The sequence below is a fragment of the Theropithecus gelada genome, chromosome 9, assembly GCF_003255815.1.
Source record: "Theropithecus gelada isolate Dixy chromosome 9, Tgel_1.0, whole genome shotgun sequence".
Lineage (NCBI taxonomy): Eukaryota > Metazoa > Chordata > Mammalia > Primates > Cercopithecidae > Theropithecus > Theropithecus gelada.
The window spans coordinates 117,177,315-117,193,970 of record NC_037677.1 but is presented as its reverse complement, the minus strand read 5'-3'; the positions used below and the strand labels follow the sequence as shown (position 1 = coordinate 117,193,970).

The 16,656-nt window shown below is 45.3% G+C and overlaps 1 protein-coding gene across 6 annotated transcripts in view; it reads right to left on the bottom strand.

Moving 5' to 3' along the window:
• Positions 1–1,905: 1,905 nt before the first annotated feature.
• The window catches only part of PLPP4 (phospholipid phosphatase 4), a 135,702-nt gene continuing 120,951 nt past the window's right edge, over positions 1,906–16,656 (bottom strand). For 3 of the 6 annotated variants that reach the window (XM_025397095.1, XM_025397097.1, XM_025397099.1), the window contains 2 exons: positions 14,249–14,419; positions 1,906–2,470 (listed from right to left, as the gene is read on the bottom strand). In XM_025397095.1, the coding sequence (XP_025252880.1) occupies positions 2,271–2,470; positions 14,249–14,419 (371 nt within the window). In that variant the 3' untranslated portion in view covers positions 1,906–2,270. Of the gene's footprint in view, positions 2,471–8,143; positions 8,518–14,248; positions 14,420–16,656 lie in introns of those variants that run through there. The other 3 variants (XM_025397098.1, XM_025397096.1, XM_025397100.1) reach the window with 3 other exon arrangements.

Here is a 16,656-nt window from a genome sequence, read left to right as displayed (position 1 = left end):
ATTTATATTAAATTTACACTTTATGGTTCAGAATTTTAAGCCTTTATCAACTGAAGTACAACCCTTTTCCTTTCCTCCCGCTTTCTGTCACAGAACTCAGATAAAACCAGAATCAAATAAGAAAGTGGGTCACATCAGGATGGGTTTTTTTTTTTTCCTTAACAGTAGCAAAGGATTCTTTTCCTACATTTCTATTTGGGGCTTTATTTTTTGAAAATTATAGAGTTTTTAGTTATTGTTTAATTTTCTAATTTTAAATGAATTTTAGCTCAGAATTTAAAATTATGTCTTTTCAATTGCTATGATTTATCTCTTAAAATATCTCACATTCATCTTCAAAGTTGCTTGCCAATGTAACTACTATAACTTTTAAAAAATCAATGGCTTGACTTTGGATGGAAGTCAATTCAAGCCTCCCCTTCTCCCACTCCATCCATGGGATAATCACATGACTCTGTGCCAAAGCCGGTTTGGAAGGACCAGCGCTGGAGAGAGCTGCACTGGGGCTCATGGAGCATAGTCTGTGGTACATGCACTCCAAGGTTAAGCCCATGGAGTGTAACGGAAATGGCTGATCAAAGATATTCTGATGTTTCTAACTTGCACATGCAGCCCAGCGCTGATCAGCTGACCATTTAGGCAGCCACTCAAGTCTCTCAAAATGCAGTGCGTTATGCTAACTGCCCAAAAGTGACACTCTTGGCCAGGTACAGTGGCTCACGCTTATAATCCCAGCACTTTGAGATGCCGAGGCGAGATCACTTGAGGTCAGGAGTTCGAGACCAGCCTGGCCAACATGGTGAAACCCCGTGTCTACTAAAAATACAAAAATTAGCCAGGCGTGGAGGTGGGTGCCTGTAGTCTTAGCTATTTGGGAGGCTGAGGCACGAGAATAGCTTGAACCCAGAGGCAGAGGTTGCAGTGGGCCAAGATAATGCCACTGCACTCCAGTCTGGGCGACAGAGCAAGACTCCATCTCAAAAAAAAAAAAAGTAACACTCCGGATAGCAAAGATGCATCACCTCGCAGCACCCAGGCCCAGGAATCTGAAGAACCACATGGTACATCCGATCGGAACTGGATGAAGGGGATGTTCACTGCCTTGAAAAAATAAGCTGGCCAAGGAGCAGCGTGCTGTATACTCAGACTGAAAAAGGTTCATATTGACTGGCTGACTGGCTGTATTCAACAATGCAAAGAGCTGAGCGAGAGACATGGCACATTCCTGATTCTGTTCTTGTACCCTCTACCAGAGTCCTATCATGCTGAAACATTGCCTGCTAGATAGGAACAGGAACACACCACCACTTGGAGAATCCTTAGAGCAGAGCTCTGCAAAACTCAGACCTTAAAGGGGAAAAACTCTCAGCCTGAAGCTGCTTCTTACCTCCAATGGCCACTCAGCCACTCCCTTGAGATGAGCCCGAGGCATGCGGTTTCTGATCTGTGAGATCAGTCACACCACTTCTTGCAGAAGAACTAAGTAAAGCCCCCATGCCCCCAAAATTCACTGTATGAGGCAGAGCTACAGAAGTGGCTCCATAAACAGACTGGAAGATGGGAAGGATATTGTGCCCATGAACCCTCAGGCAACTGCAGTGACCTCATCCCCCACACAGGCACTCATGCATCTTCACGCTCATTGTGTTTGGTGGAGGTCTGTGCATGAAGTTATTAATTTTATTTGCTTCCAGATTCAATGATTCAAAAGCCCTGGAAATGCTCAAGCTGTCACTCCAAGTTTCAAATCTATTTTAGAGACATGGGCTATGAGAAGCTGATGGCTCAGAAAGGTTCTGAGCCTTTGCTTCCAAGCTCAGCACCTGGAATGACCTACAGACAAAGCAGGCTTTGGGTCTCTGCTGAGAAACCTGCTGCATCTCCAAATGACTTGTTGCACTGGGCGGCCAACATCAACTCTTCCAGGTGGGAAGTTTTATTGTGTTTTACAACCATAAAAACATAGGAAGGTGGCTGTTACAGCAAACACTTTGGATAAAGGAATCGGCCAAGCTCCCCAAACCCCACCTTCGCAGCCTCTTCCACACGTCTCTCAGAGATTGTTCCCGGTGTCCTTCGTTTGCAAATTCAAGGATGTTGGAAGTAGACATTTAAAGTAGCAGGAACACCATCAGTGAAACAGAAGCAGAAGTACGATGACTTTGAGAAACAACTGATGAAAAACACTACAGAAAACCATTTCTATTGTGTTATGATGTCAGGGTGGCAGATGTGCCCAGGGCTTAGTGTCCATCCTCCCAGGACACTGGTCATACGGGGCCTTCGGTGATCCCCTCCAGAGGCAAGCTGGGTGCGCTGTCAGCTGTGGTTCTCTCCTCTTTCTTCAGCGAGGCTGGGACTCGCAGACTAACGTAGGGTTTATGGCAAGCTGTGTTGGCCAGAGGAGGATAGTGCTGTCTGTAGCAAATGTATGCAAAAATGAGGCCAATGACTCCGCCCACAAAGGAATCTAGGCAGGAAACAGCAGAGCGGGAAAAATGGGTTACTATTTATTCAAATGTGGCCAGTTATATTTTCCAGAAAGCACTTCTCCTTCCTGTTCTAGGACCTGGTTTGCTTACAGGACCCCCTGAAAGACTAACGGAAAGAGAAACCACGGTGGTGGCCTCTGCAAACTGCCATCATTTCTGGCACTTACACATTAAAAAATGAGTACTTGATTCTTTCTTCCCTGTTCTTTGCTCTGTCGCCCAGGCTGGAGTACAGTGGTGCAATCTCGCCTCACTGCAGCATCCGCCTCCCCAGTTCAAGTGATTCTCCTGCCTTAGCCTCCCAAGTAGCTGGGATTTCAGGCACATGCCACCACTCTCAGCTAATTTATGCGTTTTTAGTAGAGACAGGGTTTCACCATGTTGGCCAGGCTGGTCTCGAACTCCTGACCTCAAGTGATCTGCACATCTCGGCCTCCCAAAGCGTTGGGATCACAGGCGTGAACCTCCATACCGAGCCCTTCCCTGTATTTCTTTAACTCACACCTGAGCATTGCATAAACTCAAATTTGTATCCCTGATTTTTGAAATTAATTCTAAATTCTGGAAGAAAAATTCAAGCCATCTCTGTAGGATCTAAGTATCTCGGGAGCTGTGCTGGTTTTTTTTTTGTTTTTTTGTTTTTGTTTTTGTTTTTGTTTTTTTTTTTTAGGAAGTTCCCACCAGTGTAATATTGCTGGTGTGCTGCAGAAAATCCAGCAGGTGAAAGGGTCTCTGCCTCGTGGTAAGTGGTTTCCAAGGGATGAAATGAACCTTCTGTGTCACAGACAAAGTGAATAAAACATTTTAAGACATGCCTGTGTTGGCAAACTCAGCAGACCTCTGGCAGGAAGGGCTCAATTCTCTAACAGCTACAGATCTTACCAGCTGGGAGACGAGAGGGGAGCAGGTGAGGCAGAAGGGTGCATCTGCAGGGAATACCAGTCCTCTGCCCCAGGGAAGCCCCTTGCCAAAGAGAACATTCAGGTAGTTCTCAATAGAGACCTCATAAAAGCAGCTCACACCAACAACGCTCACTTAGTATCTGTGTGTGTGTTCACTTTAACTGTCTATGGGTTATTTTTGCTGAAAAGATTCTAGTCTAGTGGAAAATCTCCCCTAACCAAAAAAAAAAAAAAAAAAATGGGAACTCTTTCAAGGTTTCTGTCAGGCTGAATTGCCATTCTCCGTTGGGGGGTCTCCACTTTCACAGTTATTTTCTTGTTGAACCATACAGACTTCCTGTAGGCAGGCAGGATCAGCCCCATTTTCCCCAAAAGAATTGGGCTTGAACCCTGGAGTCCTGATCCTGTAGTTGCACTGGTCCGTGGTGCTGTGCACACACGCTGGCGGGTTCATTCCAGGCTCGATAACCACATGACTCTGAGGTCCCAGCCTTCAGGATGCAGCAGGCCCATGGGCTGAAGGGTGTGTCCACCTGCATTCAGGTAGGGGCCAGTGGTGATCCTGAAGGATCAGTGCTCAGGGTGGTAAGTTTCCCATCGCTTCCCAGTAAGCAACACACTGTAGAGAGACTTCAGTTTAAGTCACAAACTAATGTGCCTCTGTCTCCTGTAGGTGACATGTTGAGTGGTTGTCAAAGAAATGTATCTTTCAGGAAAACAAGCTGCTCAATGCTTAGAAACGTGCCCTGCACCTATCAGTCATTTTTTGTGATCCTGTTATTGGTATCCTGGTTCTATCTAGATCTAACAGGATAATTTCTGAGGACAGGGACAATATTTTCATATTTCAGTATCGTTCATAGAACTGTTTCTACTTTCAGAGTTTCTACGAAGCTAATAGAAAAACATGAAAAGTTCTTACAATGAACAGCTTTATCTTCTTTAAAACAAATTTAGTAATTTCATGCATGTAATTTTATTAATCTGCAATAGCAAAGCAGGAAAAGAAGTATAAATAAAAGAAAAGCTTTTTTATTTTAGACATGTCCGTGATGACAGCATAAGCTTTCCGTGCATGCAGACCCAGGGCCCAGGACACTGCTCTGGAACTGGACTTGGGACACAGCGGTGATGTTCTCTTAAGAGTAAATAGGTGCAGCCATTCTCCTGCTTGGCTGACTCCTTCCCACTGCTGTAAGAGAACAGCCAAGCCCCTGTGTCATTTAAGGCTGCATCCCTGGCCCTGCCAACCATCCCAGCTATTTCCCCTTCACTCATCCTACCGAAGCCATGGTCTTCCCTTTAGTTCCTCAAATACATGTGCTGCTTCTCCTCTTGGGGCTCCACATGTGCTGTTCTGATCCTGGATTCCCAGGAATCCCTTCTCCTCATGCCTTCCCCTAATCAATTTCTATTCATATTTCAGAGCTCAATATCATTTTTCTATTCATACTTCAGAGCTCAATACCATTGTGCAACATAGCCTCATCTGACCTCCAGACTAGACCAAGTCTCCCAGTTACACATGTTAGTAGCCCCTCCCCACTCCCTGTGCAATTAGAGTGGCAAACAATGACAAATTGTGTGATTGTTTAATATTTAATGCTGGACTCAACTCTATAAGAGTTGGCTATTGGTTCCTTCAACACCTTGGCCAACACCTTGCTCACAGCATAATTATGTTTGTTGAGGGAAATGGATACATAGTAACTCAGGGTTAGATTGGGTTGCTGTCCTGTGTGTTTTTGGGTGTGCCCCTTTCTTATTCTGGTCCTCTTGATGACCTCATCAGTAACATATTAGCATGGAACCACAAGTCCAAGGTGCCTAAGAGGCCTTGTTATATAAATGTTCCAGGAATTTGATCCTGAGTCAGCCTACTGAGGTCATACATTGAGATTATTTGGAGACTCTACCAAGGTGCATTAAGAAAATAGGTCATATCCCTTAGCACTTTGTGAGACCAAGGAGGGCGAATTGCCTAAGCTCAGGAGTTTGAGACCAGCCTGGGCAACACAGTGAAACCCAATCTCTACTAAAAATACAAAAAAAAAAATAGCCAGGCATGGTGGTATGCACCTTAATCTCAGCTACTCTGGAGACTGAGGCAGGAGAATTGTTTGAACCCGGGAGGCAGAGGTTGCAGTGAGCTAAGATCGTACCACTGCACTCCAGCCCAGGTAACAGAGCAAGACTCCATCTCTTTTAAAAAAAAAAAAAAAAAAAAAGAAAGAGAAAAGGAAAGAAAAAAAAAAAACAGGTCATATCCTCTCGTTGGTTGAGATAAAATATCAGAAATAAAAGTCATTCTAACTGGTCAAAGGGAGAGACCAAATAATTGTCACTGCTTTCTCCCCATACTAGTTCAAACGTCCACAACTGATGAACACAGTGTGACTGCGCAGTAGCTGTCTGGCAAAAAGGCAACGAATACATATTCGTGTCTGCTCAGACTTGGTGAGCAGCCATCAGAGTAGGGGGGATTGGAGGACAGCAGGGAAAACAAGAGGCATTACCAAGAATGAACAAGAAAAGAAGGCAGCAGATCCATTCCCAAGAGAAGAACTGTTTGTCCTTTTGGAGGCTCCTGGGGCTGCAGTAAGGTAACCACCACTTATCCTCACCCCCAATCCAAGAATCTTCCATGCTGAGAAATCCTAAGGCTGACATCGCAGACCCTACCAGGGCAAGTTGCTTTGCCTCTCTGAGTTTCCTTATCTCTCAAATGTGGATCTCAGTATCTGCCTCAGTAAGTTGTGATGATAATTTAATAATATATTACTTCTAATGATTATTTCATGGAGCATGCCAAAATAGGACATAAACATAGTATCCATCCTTGTTATCCTTTTCCCATTCCTCTCACATTCCACTCCAGAGCTGCTGGAGGCTTTCTCATCCTGCCCCATCCTTCTCCTCACACAGCAATGCAGCAGCTTACAGATCTCACCTCTCTGACATGGCTACATTTTCATAGCATTGTAAATAAACTTCTAAGGAACTTAAAAACACATTTGTCACCCAAGAAATTGTAAAGCCATATGTACCATGAATTCTGGAGCAGGGCCAGAGGGTGTAATTAACATGATTAAGTGAAGTTGCTTAAATGAAGAATCTCTTCACTAGCTTATGGCCACCAGCCTATAAAATGTGTCAGGCCTTTTTCTGGTTCAAGGTCTTAGAGTTGCACTATTGTTTTGTTTTTCCTCTAACCCCAGGAAACAGTCCCATGAGGCATTTTTATTAGCATCTAAAATGAGCCACAACATCTGCAGGTGAGCCATTGACTAAACAGACCAAAGAGTAAAACCTACAAATAACACCATTCAACATTCTATTTTCTGTAGCACAGCATTTCATTAGGTGGATCATTGACCAAAAGACATCAAATCATCCCAAGAATGTTTCCCAGACTTACTGACATAGCAGCATGCATGGAAATGACAATTCCTGCCAATTCTGTTTCCCATTTAATGGAATGAGTGAAAAGTGATATCATAGGTGCTATGGGAGTTATCAGAAGTAACAAGGGCAATGAAAGGTCTATCCAAGCTGCTTCTCAGCAAAGTCATTTTGGGGCTGTGTTTATTACAAAGGTGGTGAACAAGATCCAAACAATAACTTACTTTATGAAGGAGCTTGTCATCAATTGCCTCAAGTGGGCTATTGCTATTTTGATAAAATCGCATTCATATCCTCTTGATAGACAGGCAAGTGGGGGACAAGAAAGCCCTTATTGGGGGAAAAACACTTGGGATTAACTTTGCCCCAAATCAACTGGACGTCTCAAAAGGGAAATAAATGGATCTCAGTGTTTTTGGAATACAAAATACTTCTGTCTCCTTACGTAGCACTGATGCCATTCATTCATACACATGCATTGCATATGTATCAGGGGTCGGGCATGATGGCCAAGCCTAGGGCACAGGCTGAACCAATGGGACAAGTCCCTGCTGTCCCAGAATTTCCAGCAAAGGGGCAAGACAGATACTAAACAATGACAGCCTTATCAGCAATTTGCAGCTATGATAAGCACCATGAAGGAAATGTGTGAGGGTCTGTGAGCTCACCCAGCACACAGACCTGGGCTATTCTGGAGCAGAGGTTTTGCTGAGGACATGACCCTCAGGCTAAGACCAGAAGGATGAGCAAGAGTTAACCGGGAGAAGTTGAGGAGTAGAGGAAAGGAGGGCACTGGTGGTTTTCCAGGCAGAGAGAAGGGTATGTGTGAAGGTGCTGATGACAAAGGAGATTCGGCAAATCTGAGAAACTGAAGGTAGACCCATCTTTTAAGAGAGGGGTAGTGTCTTTGTAAGACTATAGGACACAGGTTGACCAGTCATCTGGTGTGGGCTGGAGCAGAATGTTTTCCATGTCCCTTTGTGGCTCTGTGGAGCCCTCAGCATGGACCAGGGGCCCTGCTGTCTCTCTGGGCTGCCATCTATGCACTCTGTGGCCGCACACCTACCACCAGTGGGGTTTCCTGTTTCTGAATCTATCTCCCTGACTACATGTCATTATCTAGGACTCTGGGATGTTTCATTCCTATTTATTTCCCAGAACTCAGCAGAATTTTATTCAGTAAATGGGGAACTGACATGAGCTGAACAACATCTACAAGAGGCACTAAAGAATCAACATCACCAGCCACAAAGGGCCACACATTGTGTGGTTCTATTTATATGCAATGTGCAGAATAGGCAAACCCACAGAGATAAAAAGTAGATCAGTGGTTGCCAGGGCCTGGCACACAGAACACCAAAGAAAGCTGAGAAGAGACAGGTTCCCTTGAGTAAAACAAAGGAAGGATGCCAGTGAGACTTGGGAGCAAGCAACGTCCACCTTCCCTGGGAATGACGTCACGGGGAAACACCAGGAGGCAGGAAGACGGCAGAAGTCCTGACTGACAATGCCTCTCTTGAGGCTGAAAGCAGGCTATGCAGTGGACTTTGACGGGAGGGAGGGGTGAGCCAGGGGCTGAGGCTTCTCACGCTCTCCTGGGCATCAATACAGAGGCCGGTGGATTGAGATGGGCAGTCAAGACTCAGAAGTTCCCAGACAGAGGCGGGGGTTGGCAGCCAGTGGTAAATGTGACTGTGGGCCCTGCCACACAGAGCAGCCAACTGTGGAGGGAAAATGAGGTGAGATCAATTCACTTGGACTGAGGATAGTAGAGGGAGAATCTCAGTGTTTTTGTTCTACCCAGGCTGGCAGGCTTTTGGTGGGAACAATCATATTGTTCTAAGGGATCTTTTTCAAGTCACTTCATTTAGAAAATCTACAGATTGCTTCTGACAGCACAGGGGAAGCCTGGTTAACAGTGTGTGTCCCTCAGCCGTGTGTGTGTGTGTGTATGTGTGTGTGCGTGTGTGCATGTGTGTGTGTAAGAGGCAGAGGCAGACAGAGAGATGGAGACAGAGACAGAGGGGAGGGAAGGGGAAGGTGTTACTCAATGTAAGGCTTACATGACATAGCTGGATTTCCACCCCTCCCTAACTCTGTTTATCTTTAAGAAATGGGGCCCCTGTGGTAAAAAGTTCCCTTTGTAACTGGACTACCTGAAACGGGTAAAACCAAGATATCTGACAGAACAACTTCAAGAAGACCTCAGGCTTCATTATAATCTAATTTCCATGCTAAATGGCACTCTCACTAGCACCATGACAGTTGACAATTGCCATGACAACAACTGGAAGAAGCCATAAAAGGAAGGCAGCACTCTGGTTCCCAGGAGTTCACCATCCATTTCCAGAAAAAGAGTCGACTATTCCTCCCCTAGATTCTACTACCTGACCTCTTCGTTAGAGAAACCCTATATTTTAATCCCTTCACCCCTCACTAACTGAGAAGTTCATCTGAGAGCTGTGTTCCCCTCCCTCCCTCCCTCCCTCCCTTCCTTCCTTTCTTTCTTTTTTTGACGGAGTCTCACTCGGTCACCCAGGCTGGAGTGCAGTGGCACAATCTCGGCTCACTGCAAGCTCCGTCTCCCAGGTTCACGCCATTCTCCTGCCTCAGCCTCCCGAGTAGCTGGGACTACAGGTGCCCGCCACCATGCTTGGCTACTTTTTTTGTATTTTTTTTTTTAGTAGAGACGGGGTTTCACCGTATTAGCCAGGATGGTCTCAATCTCCTGACCTCGTGATCCGCCCGCCTCGGCCTCCCAAAGTGCTGGGATTCCAGGCGTAAGCCACCGCGCCCGGCCCCCACTTCTCCATTCTTTGGCCATGGAATAAAACTTACTCTGCTTGATGCTTACTTTTGATTTCATGTAATGTCTCTGTCACACTGAACAGGGAACGATCCCATCCTTTGGGGCTACTGAGTTTATCAGTAACAAAAGGAAGGAGAACTCGAGAGAGTCCTGTGAGTTATAGAATGTCATCAGACTTTGAAGCAAGGGTTTCTCCAAAGGGAATAGCTTCTGCCTGGGCTTCTTGAGGCCAGAAGTATTTTGTGCACATGAAACAGTCCAGCACAATATCCAACCACCAAAACACCTGCATTTGCAGGGTCAGTAATCTCCTGAAGTTTGGTAACTCCATTTAGTTCATTTCAAATCACAGACCCTTCACAGCCCAATCTGGGAAAGCAGGCGAAGGCAATAATGGCCATCTTGAAAACTTCAACCCAGTTAGACAACTGTGTCTGTATCTGACCGAGACACTTTCCAACCTTAGTCTGGGTGGGAACAAATGTTTCATTCTTTGAGACCGGTTTCCCTAGATTACATCCAGAGGGGGGTGTTCTTTCTTATAATGAAACACCACTCAGGGACCCAGGGCTGCTTCAAATGACCTATAATTAGAGAAACAAGTGTTTAAACTGTTATCTCCAAACCTAAAGTCACATGGGGCGAGCCTGGTTTCAGGTGCAGGGACTTGAGGGGTCAGGGGAGCTCATTATTAAGTCCAGTGATAGAGCAAACACCACATTCCTGCCACTAGTAGCTGTAACCCTCCATGTACGAGGAATCGTAATCACATAAGGGCGTGAATAGAGGCAGAAGTCAGTTTAATAACACGCTCTGCTCTTTGTCTGCATTTATTTTCTCTAGCAGGGGGATTCCACAAGTCTGAGCACTGTTAAACACACTGTCAATCACAAAGGGGAGCCTGTTTGAGAGGGTACCGGGCTTTGTAGTTAGCATCATCTGTGAAACTCTCCAGCTTCCAGTTGACCTGCAAGCCAGAATGTCACAAGGACACAGGGCACATCAGCCACATAGAGATGTAGTATTGATCCAGCTGGTTTTGTGTCTGGGGAAGTTCTGTTAAATGTTTCACGTGTCCTTCCCTATGCCATGGCCTGTGCCTCTGTATTTGCCTCACTTAATAAAACAACAGATTTGTATATTTGGAGTGGGCTGGGGAGGCAGAAAAGACCAGGGGGTGTCAATAACAGAAAATAACCATGATAGTGGAGAGAGAGAGAGTCATTGGAGATTATGGGCTATTTATTGGATATGATGTGTAATCGAGTAATTGGATGTATTTCTACATTAGGCACAGTTGCTTAAATCAAAATTGAAATGGAGTCATAAAATCTCACAACATGAATGCTGTTAACTAAAGTCTATAATGAGGGGGACTTGAGTTTTGCTGATGCTAATGGGCCTCCATGTGAATTCTCACCATGATGGATGGCCCCCGCCCACAGTCACTGGGCAGCTTAGTTCACCAAAGGAAAACAAGTTATTTATCTTAATCAGGCATCCTGCCTCAAACATCCACCTACACTGCAGTTGAAGACCTCACTCTGCCTCCCTCCTCCCAACGGGAAACCGTTGAGGGCTCCTTGATTTCTCCCTTAATAATTGAGTGTTGAATGAACAAAACTTTCCACTCCCAGAACATTGCTGCTTCTTAACATGTAACAGGGAAAAGAACTATGGAACTGGGGTACAATGTAGAACAGAGGTTCTCAAACTGGGCAGTGTTGACATTTGGGTTTGGATAACCCCTTGTTGGTGGGCAGGGGGCCTTGCGATTGTAGGACATTTAGCAGAACCCCTAGTCTCTAACCCTCCACCCACTGGATGGCAGTAGCACCTACCTCTCAAAGTTGTGACAACTAAAAAGATGTCTACAGACATTGCTAAATGTCCCCTGAGAGGTACAGTCAGCCTCTCCATCACCCAGTTGAAAACAACTGGTGTGGACAGTGGCAGACAGCCTCATGAGGGGGGAACTCAGGTAAAATGAGCCTGACTCAGAGCCCTTTAGAGTATCCAAACGAAGCTGTGTTCCTCTCCTGGCTGACTCCAGGGGTATAAGTTGAACAGATAATGACAGAGCTGAACTGGTCCTTGGGCTATATCAATAACCTGTACCAACAGATGCACGTTCAGTTTGGGCTGCAGAAGTCTACCATGATGCAGTTTTGGTTTGATTCCCAAATATGGTTTTAACCATCACGGAACATAAATTCTCTTGCTTTGCTTTCCCAACAGCCCACAGAGGATGAATATTCTCACTTGACTGCTCATAGTTCCTTTCTGTGCCTGTTGGATAGTATGGTTGGTTTCAAAGCCCCAGTTGCCAACAGGCCTTGGGTACACCAGCTGCAGCATAAATTCACCACTCTCTAAAGACAAGAGCTGTGATTCCACATTCCTTTACTCTGGCCACGTTACACTACCACAGCTAGGAAATGAGGAACAAAACAGGGTAGAGTCAGAGAGTGCTGAAGACAGGCCAGCCTCACATCTTAGGTTGTCAGTACTATGCAAAGGCTCTTACTGACTCCAAGATAAAGGAAAAACTGATTCAATTCTGAAACCCCCAAATCATTCCCGAATCCAAAGTGATTGAATAAAAGTGAAAACCTGGCATTTGTAGCTTACAAATAAATCATGTTCCAAAAAAAAATGTCTGCCTCCAAGTCAGTTGTTTGGGAAACACAACGCATCCTTCCTTAGCGAAAATGTACTAAGCAACAATGATACCACTTTGCATGTGTGTAGTAAATTTCCATTTACAAAGAACATTTGGACCCATTACTTCTTTCAATCTACGAAAAGCTCTGTGAAATATTTAGGGATTAATTGTTCCTGCGCTCAAAGAAGAAACTGGCTCACAAGGGATCAATGAGAAGCAGTCCATAAAAGGCCATTTGGCCCATAATATTCTTCATGGGGAAATGCCCTAACCACATATGTGGAAAACAATTCTGTGGGAAAATATTCCTAGTTCCAAGCGGGGGCTGTGCCTTTGTTTTTGTTGGCCCAGTGACTCTCTCCATCCTTCCGTCTCATGATGTGGCTTCTTATCATCCAGCATTTCATCCGAGTCATTGATTAAAAACAGAACAAGGGCAGGCTCAGACCTGTGACCCTCTTCTGACCTCCCCCATCAGGAGGGCCTCAGACCTTAGTAGCACTTGATACTTGCTGTGCTGTCCAAACCATGTCAGCATCTCTTTCCCTATACCCTTCACCCTTCAGCTCAAAGCTAGGCTGGGGTCACAGGACACCCAGAGCATGAGCTCCAGGAGGATATGGGGGTAGGAATGAGACTAGAAAGGAACAGGAGAAGCTGGGCAGTGCTGAAAAGAGCACAAGGTCTCCAGAGAAGATGAGGAAGGAGGGGCTCTCAGCTAGGAGTTCCCCTCAACTCTGTCCCCATCCATTGCCTCATTACCACTACAAAAAAAAAAACCTGGAAAAGGTAGGAAAAAAGAAAAGGAAAAGTCCTGCAAGGCAGCTGGCTGCAAAGACAGAGAGAGGGGGGAGATGAATAATGCCCAGCAACAGTCGGAAAACAAGAAAGGGAGAGGAGGTTTGGGTCACAGACCTATCATGGAAGTGCATTCACCCAAAGAAGCTGGATTCAGGCACGTTTTCTTTGCTTTGTTTGGTTAAAATTGACACATATGGTGGAGCTCTTTCCCAGTGCTTCTTAGACTTCATCAGCAATGATAGGCTTGCTTAACAACCATGACGATTCTAGACCACTGCTCCAGATGCACCTTAACAACCATGACGATTCTAGACCACTGCTCCAGATGCACCTTAACAACCATGACGATTCTAGACCACTGCTCCAGATGCACCTCTAGAGAGTCCAATTTCTAGATCAGGGCAGCCTGATCAAGGTGATCCAAGGATTCCCCTTGGGAAACCCTGCCCTAGACCCCAGGCTTCCCAGAGGCCACACCTCCTGCGGACATCACCTCCGTCTCGGCTCTCTGTGTGCTCTGGCAGGTGGTGGTTTTCTTTCAGACAGACTGTGAGCTGCAGTTTCTCTGCAGAAGGACATGGCATGGTTTAGTTATATTTCAGGAACAAGCCCCTCCCTTGTTTTGTGTTATTTGGATTTTTAACAAATATTCCAGGACTGACATATGTGTGTGTGTATATATATAGGCAAACCTCACCCCAGGCTTGCAGCTGTGGCTTGGAGCATTACTGGAATGAATCCCTGGCTGGATATACCTTTCAGAAGAGCATCCCCGGTGACAAATATGTCCTTGTAGGCTGGATTCAATAAGCAAAGGAAGCCAAAAACCACTTGGCACTAAGTCTGAGGATTGAGGCAAGTGATCCAGCAGGAAAATCACATTTGGGTCTCAGGCCAAGGGTGACTCTAAACCAAAGGGCCTGACATTCTGGCAGGACTCAAGCAGTCTCCTGGAGCATGAAGGAGGAAGAAGACCTCCAATTATTTCCCCAGGAAGGCCAGACCTCATTTGAACCAGCATATTTGCTTCAAAATTATATCCACTCTGTCATTTCAGCCTCCTCTGGTTTCGGACAATGGGCACTTAGCTCCCCACAACTGGTGCATTTCTACACCCATCCCTGGAGGAGAGGGGCAACCACGGTGAGGTCTAGTCAGGCCCTGGGCAGGGACTCACCTTGCCAGTGATGCTTGTAGTCACACATGCGGGACAGGGCAATCATCATGGCGCAGTACAAGGGCAGGATGGCAGCACAGAGCCGCCAGCTCTTTCCCCGCCCACTCTCGGTGAAGCAGTGCAGCTTTCCCGCCAAGTAGAACGTCGTGAAGCCAAGGCCTGAAAAGGCAACTGCCAAACAGAAACAGCAGGTGTTACTCTAGCAGGTGGTGAGTGGCAGGGAGTCAGGGCATGCTGGGCATTCCGTCTGCCACCTTGCACACCCTCAAGGCCAAGGCCATGTTGGCACCAGGCACTATCTAGGCAATCTGTGCTCCTGCTAGAACCAGGCTGCTATGAAACTTTAAACCATAAGAATAATCTTCCAGGGTTACATGTGATCAAAACCTATTTTATTTCATCCATTCATTCAACAGTTATTTCAGGAGTCTCCACTTTGTGCTAGACAGGCACTGCACTAGATGTGGGGAATAAAAAGATGCATCAGATACTATCTCTGGAGTCAAGAGGCTCATGATCTAGTTGAAGGACATACCATACTAAGAGATAATTTTAATATAATGTGATACATTCTATAAGAAACAAGTACATACAGAGCAAAGGACTGTGAGAACTGCTTAGATCTGAAGGGTATGGGAAAGTAAAGGGGCTAGAATCAGCCCCAGGTTTTTGGCTTGGGAGACTGAGTGTACAATGGTGGCATTCAGTAAGATGGGACCAGCAAATGCTACAAAAGAGTGAGTTTCATGGAGAAGTCAGTGATGACAACTACCTTGTTTTCTGTCCGAAATAATGGTTATTATTTTTTCAGAATTGCAAAGAAAACTCATGGCTGTGCTAAATCCATTGTTGAAAGCGTGGAGGTCTGAGTGTGGCATATATAAGCCCCAAGCTTTACATCCAAGCAGGTATAAAACATAGTTGGGAGCTCAGTGAGATTTAAGGTGGGAAGGGCTTAGAACAATGGTCCTCAACCAGGAGGTCCTCAACTCTCCAGGAGGCTGGAGAGTTGGCTCCCATTGGTATTGACCCCCATCCTGAGCCCTTTCAGGAGGAATAATGGACTTTATTCAAATCAGGTGGCTTAGCAAGTTTATCCACCTAATTACACTAAATGCGAGAAGCACAAAACAAACAAACAAACAAACAAAAACTGCCCTGGGGCTTTGTATGGTTATGGATGAAAGTCTCCAAGATCTGAATCAGAGGAGAGGCAGCCTTGGGTGTTGCCAAACTGGCATCTCTTAGGGAAACAAAGAAGCAAACAAATCAATGAACATAGTTGAGCTGTTGAGCTATACAGAATCACCTCTAATACCTGGGAAGCTTTAAAAAATACTGATAGCCAGGTTCCATTGCCAGCCATTCTGTTTGTAGTGGTCTGGAGGGAGCCGAGAGAAAGAGAGAGAAAGAGAGAGAGAGAGAGAAAGAGAGAGAGAGTGTGTGTGTGTGTGTGTGTGTGTGTGTGTGTGTACTCCCCAGATGATTCTAATGGCGGCCACAACTAAGCTTTGAGGCTTTCACTGAAGGCAAGTGCTACAGCTCCCCACCCCTCTGGACACCAGTCTAATCCAAACTTTCTTCTTGATTAGAAAATACTTCCGAGGGGGCAGAGCTCCTAGGTAACCAGCCCACACAATGACTTGGCAAAACAAGTATTATAAATATTCTCAATGCCAATACACCAGCAGCTTTAAGAGACTGCCCAAAGCCCTGAGCCACAGCCTGGGCATCATGCAGGCATTTGTGACAAATGTAGATCCTCAGACCCAGCCCACATCTTATGAGTTAGAATCTGCATTTCACAACATCCACCAGCAATCTGTGCACACACTGCACTTGGAGAAGACTTGGCCTAAAATACATTCATTATCTTTGTAAGAGACCTTGGAACATCCATCTTAAGAAAATAATATAAAATACAAGGGAAATCTAGAAGGTTTTCTGCTCAAAGTTATTGATAAATATTGAAAAACTGAAAGTGATCAGTACAGAACAGATAAGCAAGCTGTGACATTTCCATGTAATGGACTATGATGCAACCATGAAAACCACGTGATTCACATCTACAACATCTGATCTTTGACAAACCTCAGAAAAACAAGAAATGGGGAAAGGATTCCCTATTTAATAAATGGTGCTGGGAAAACTGGCTAGCCATATGTAGAAAGCTGAAATTGGATCCCTTCCTTATACTTTATACAAAAATTAATTCAAGATGGATTAGAGACTTAAATGTTAGACCTAAAACCATAAAAACCCTAGAAGAAAACCTAGGCAATACCATTCAGGACATAGGCATGGGCAAGGACTTCATGTCTAAAACACCAAAAGCAACGGCAACAAAAGCCAAAATTGACAAATGGGATCTAATTAAACTAAAGAGCTTCTGCACAGCAAAAGAAACT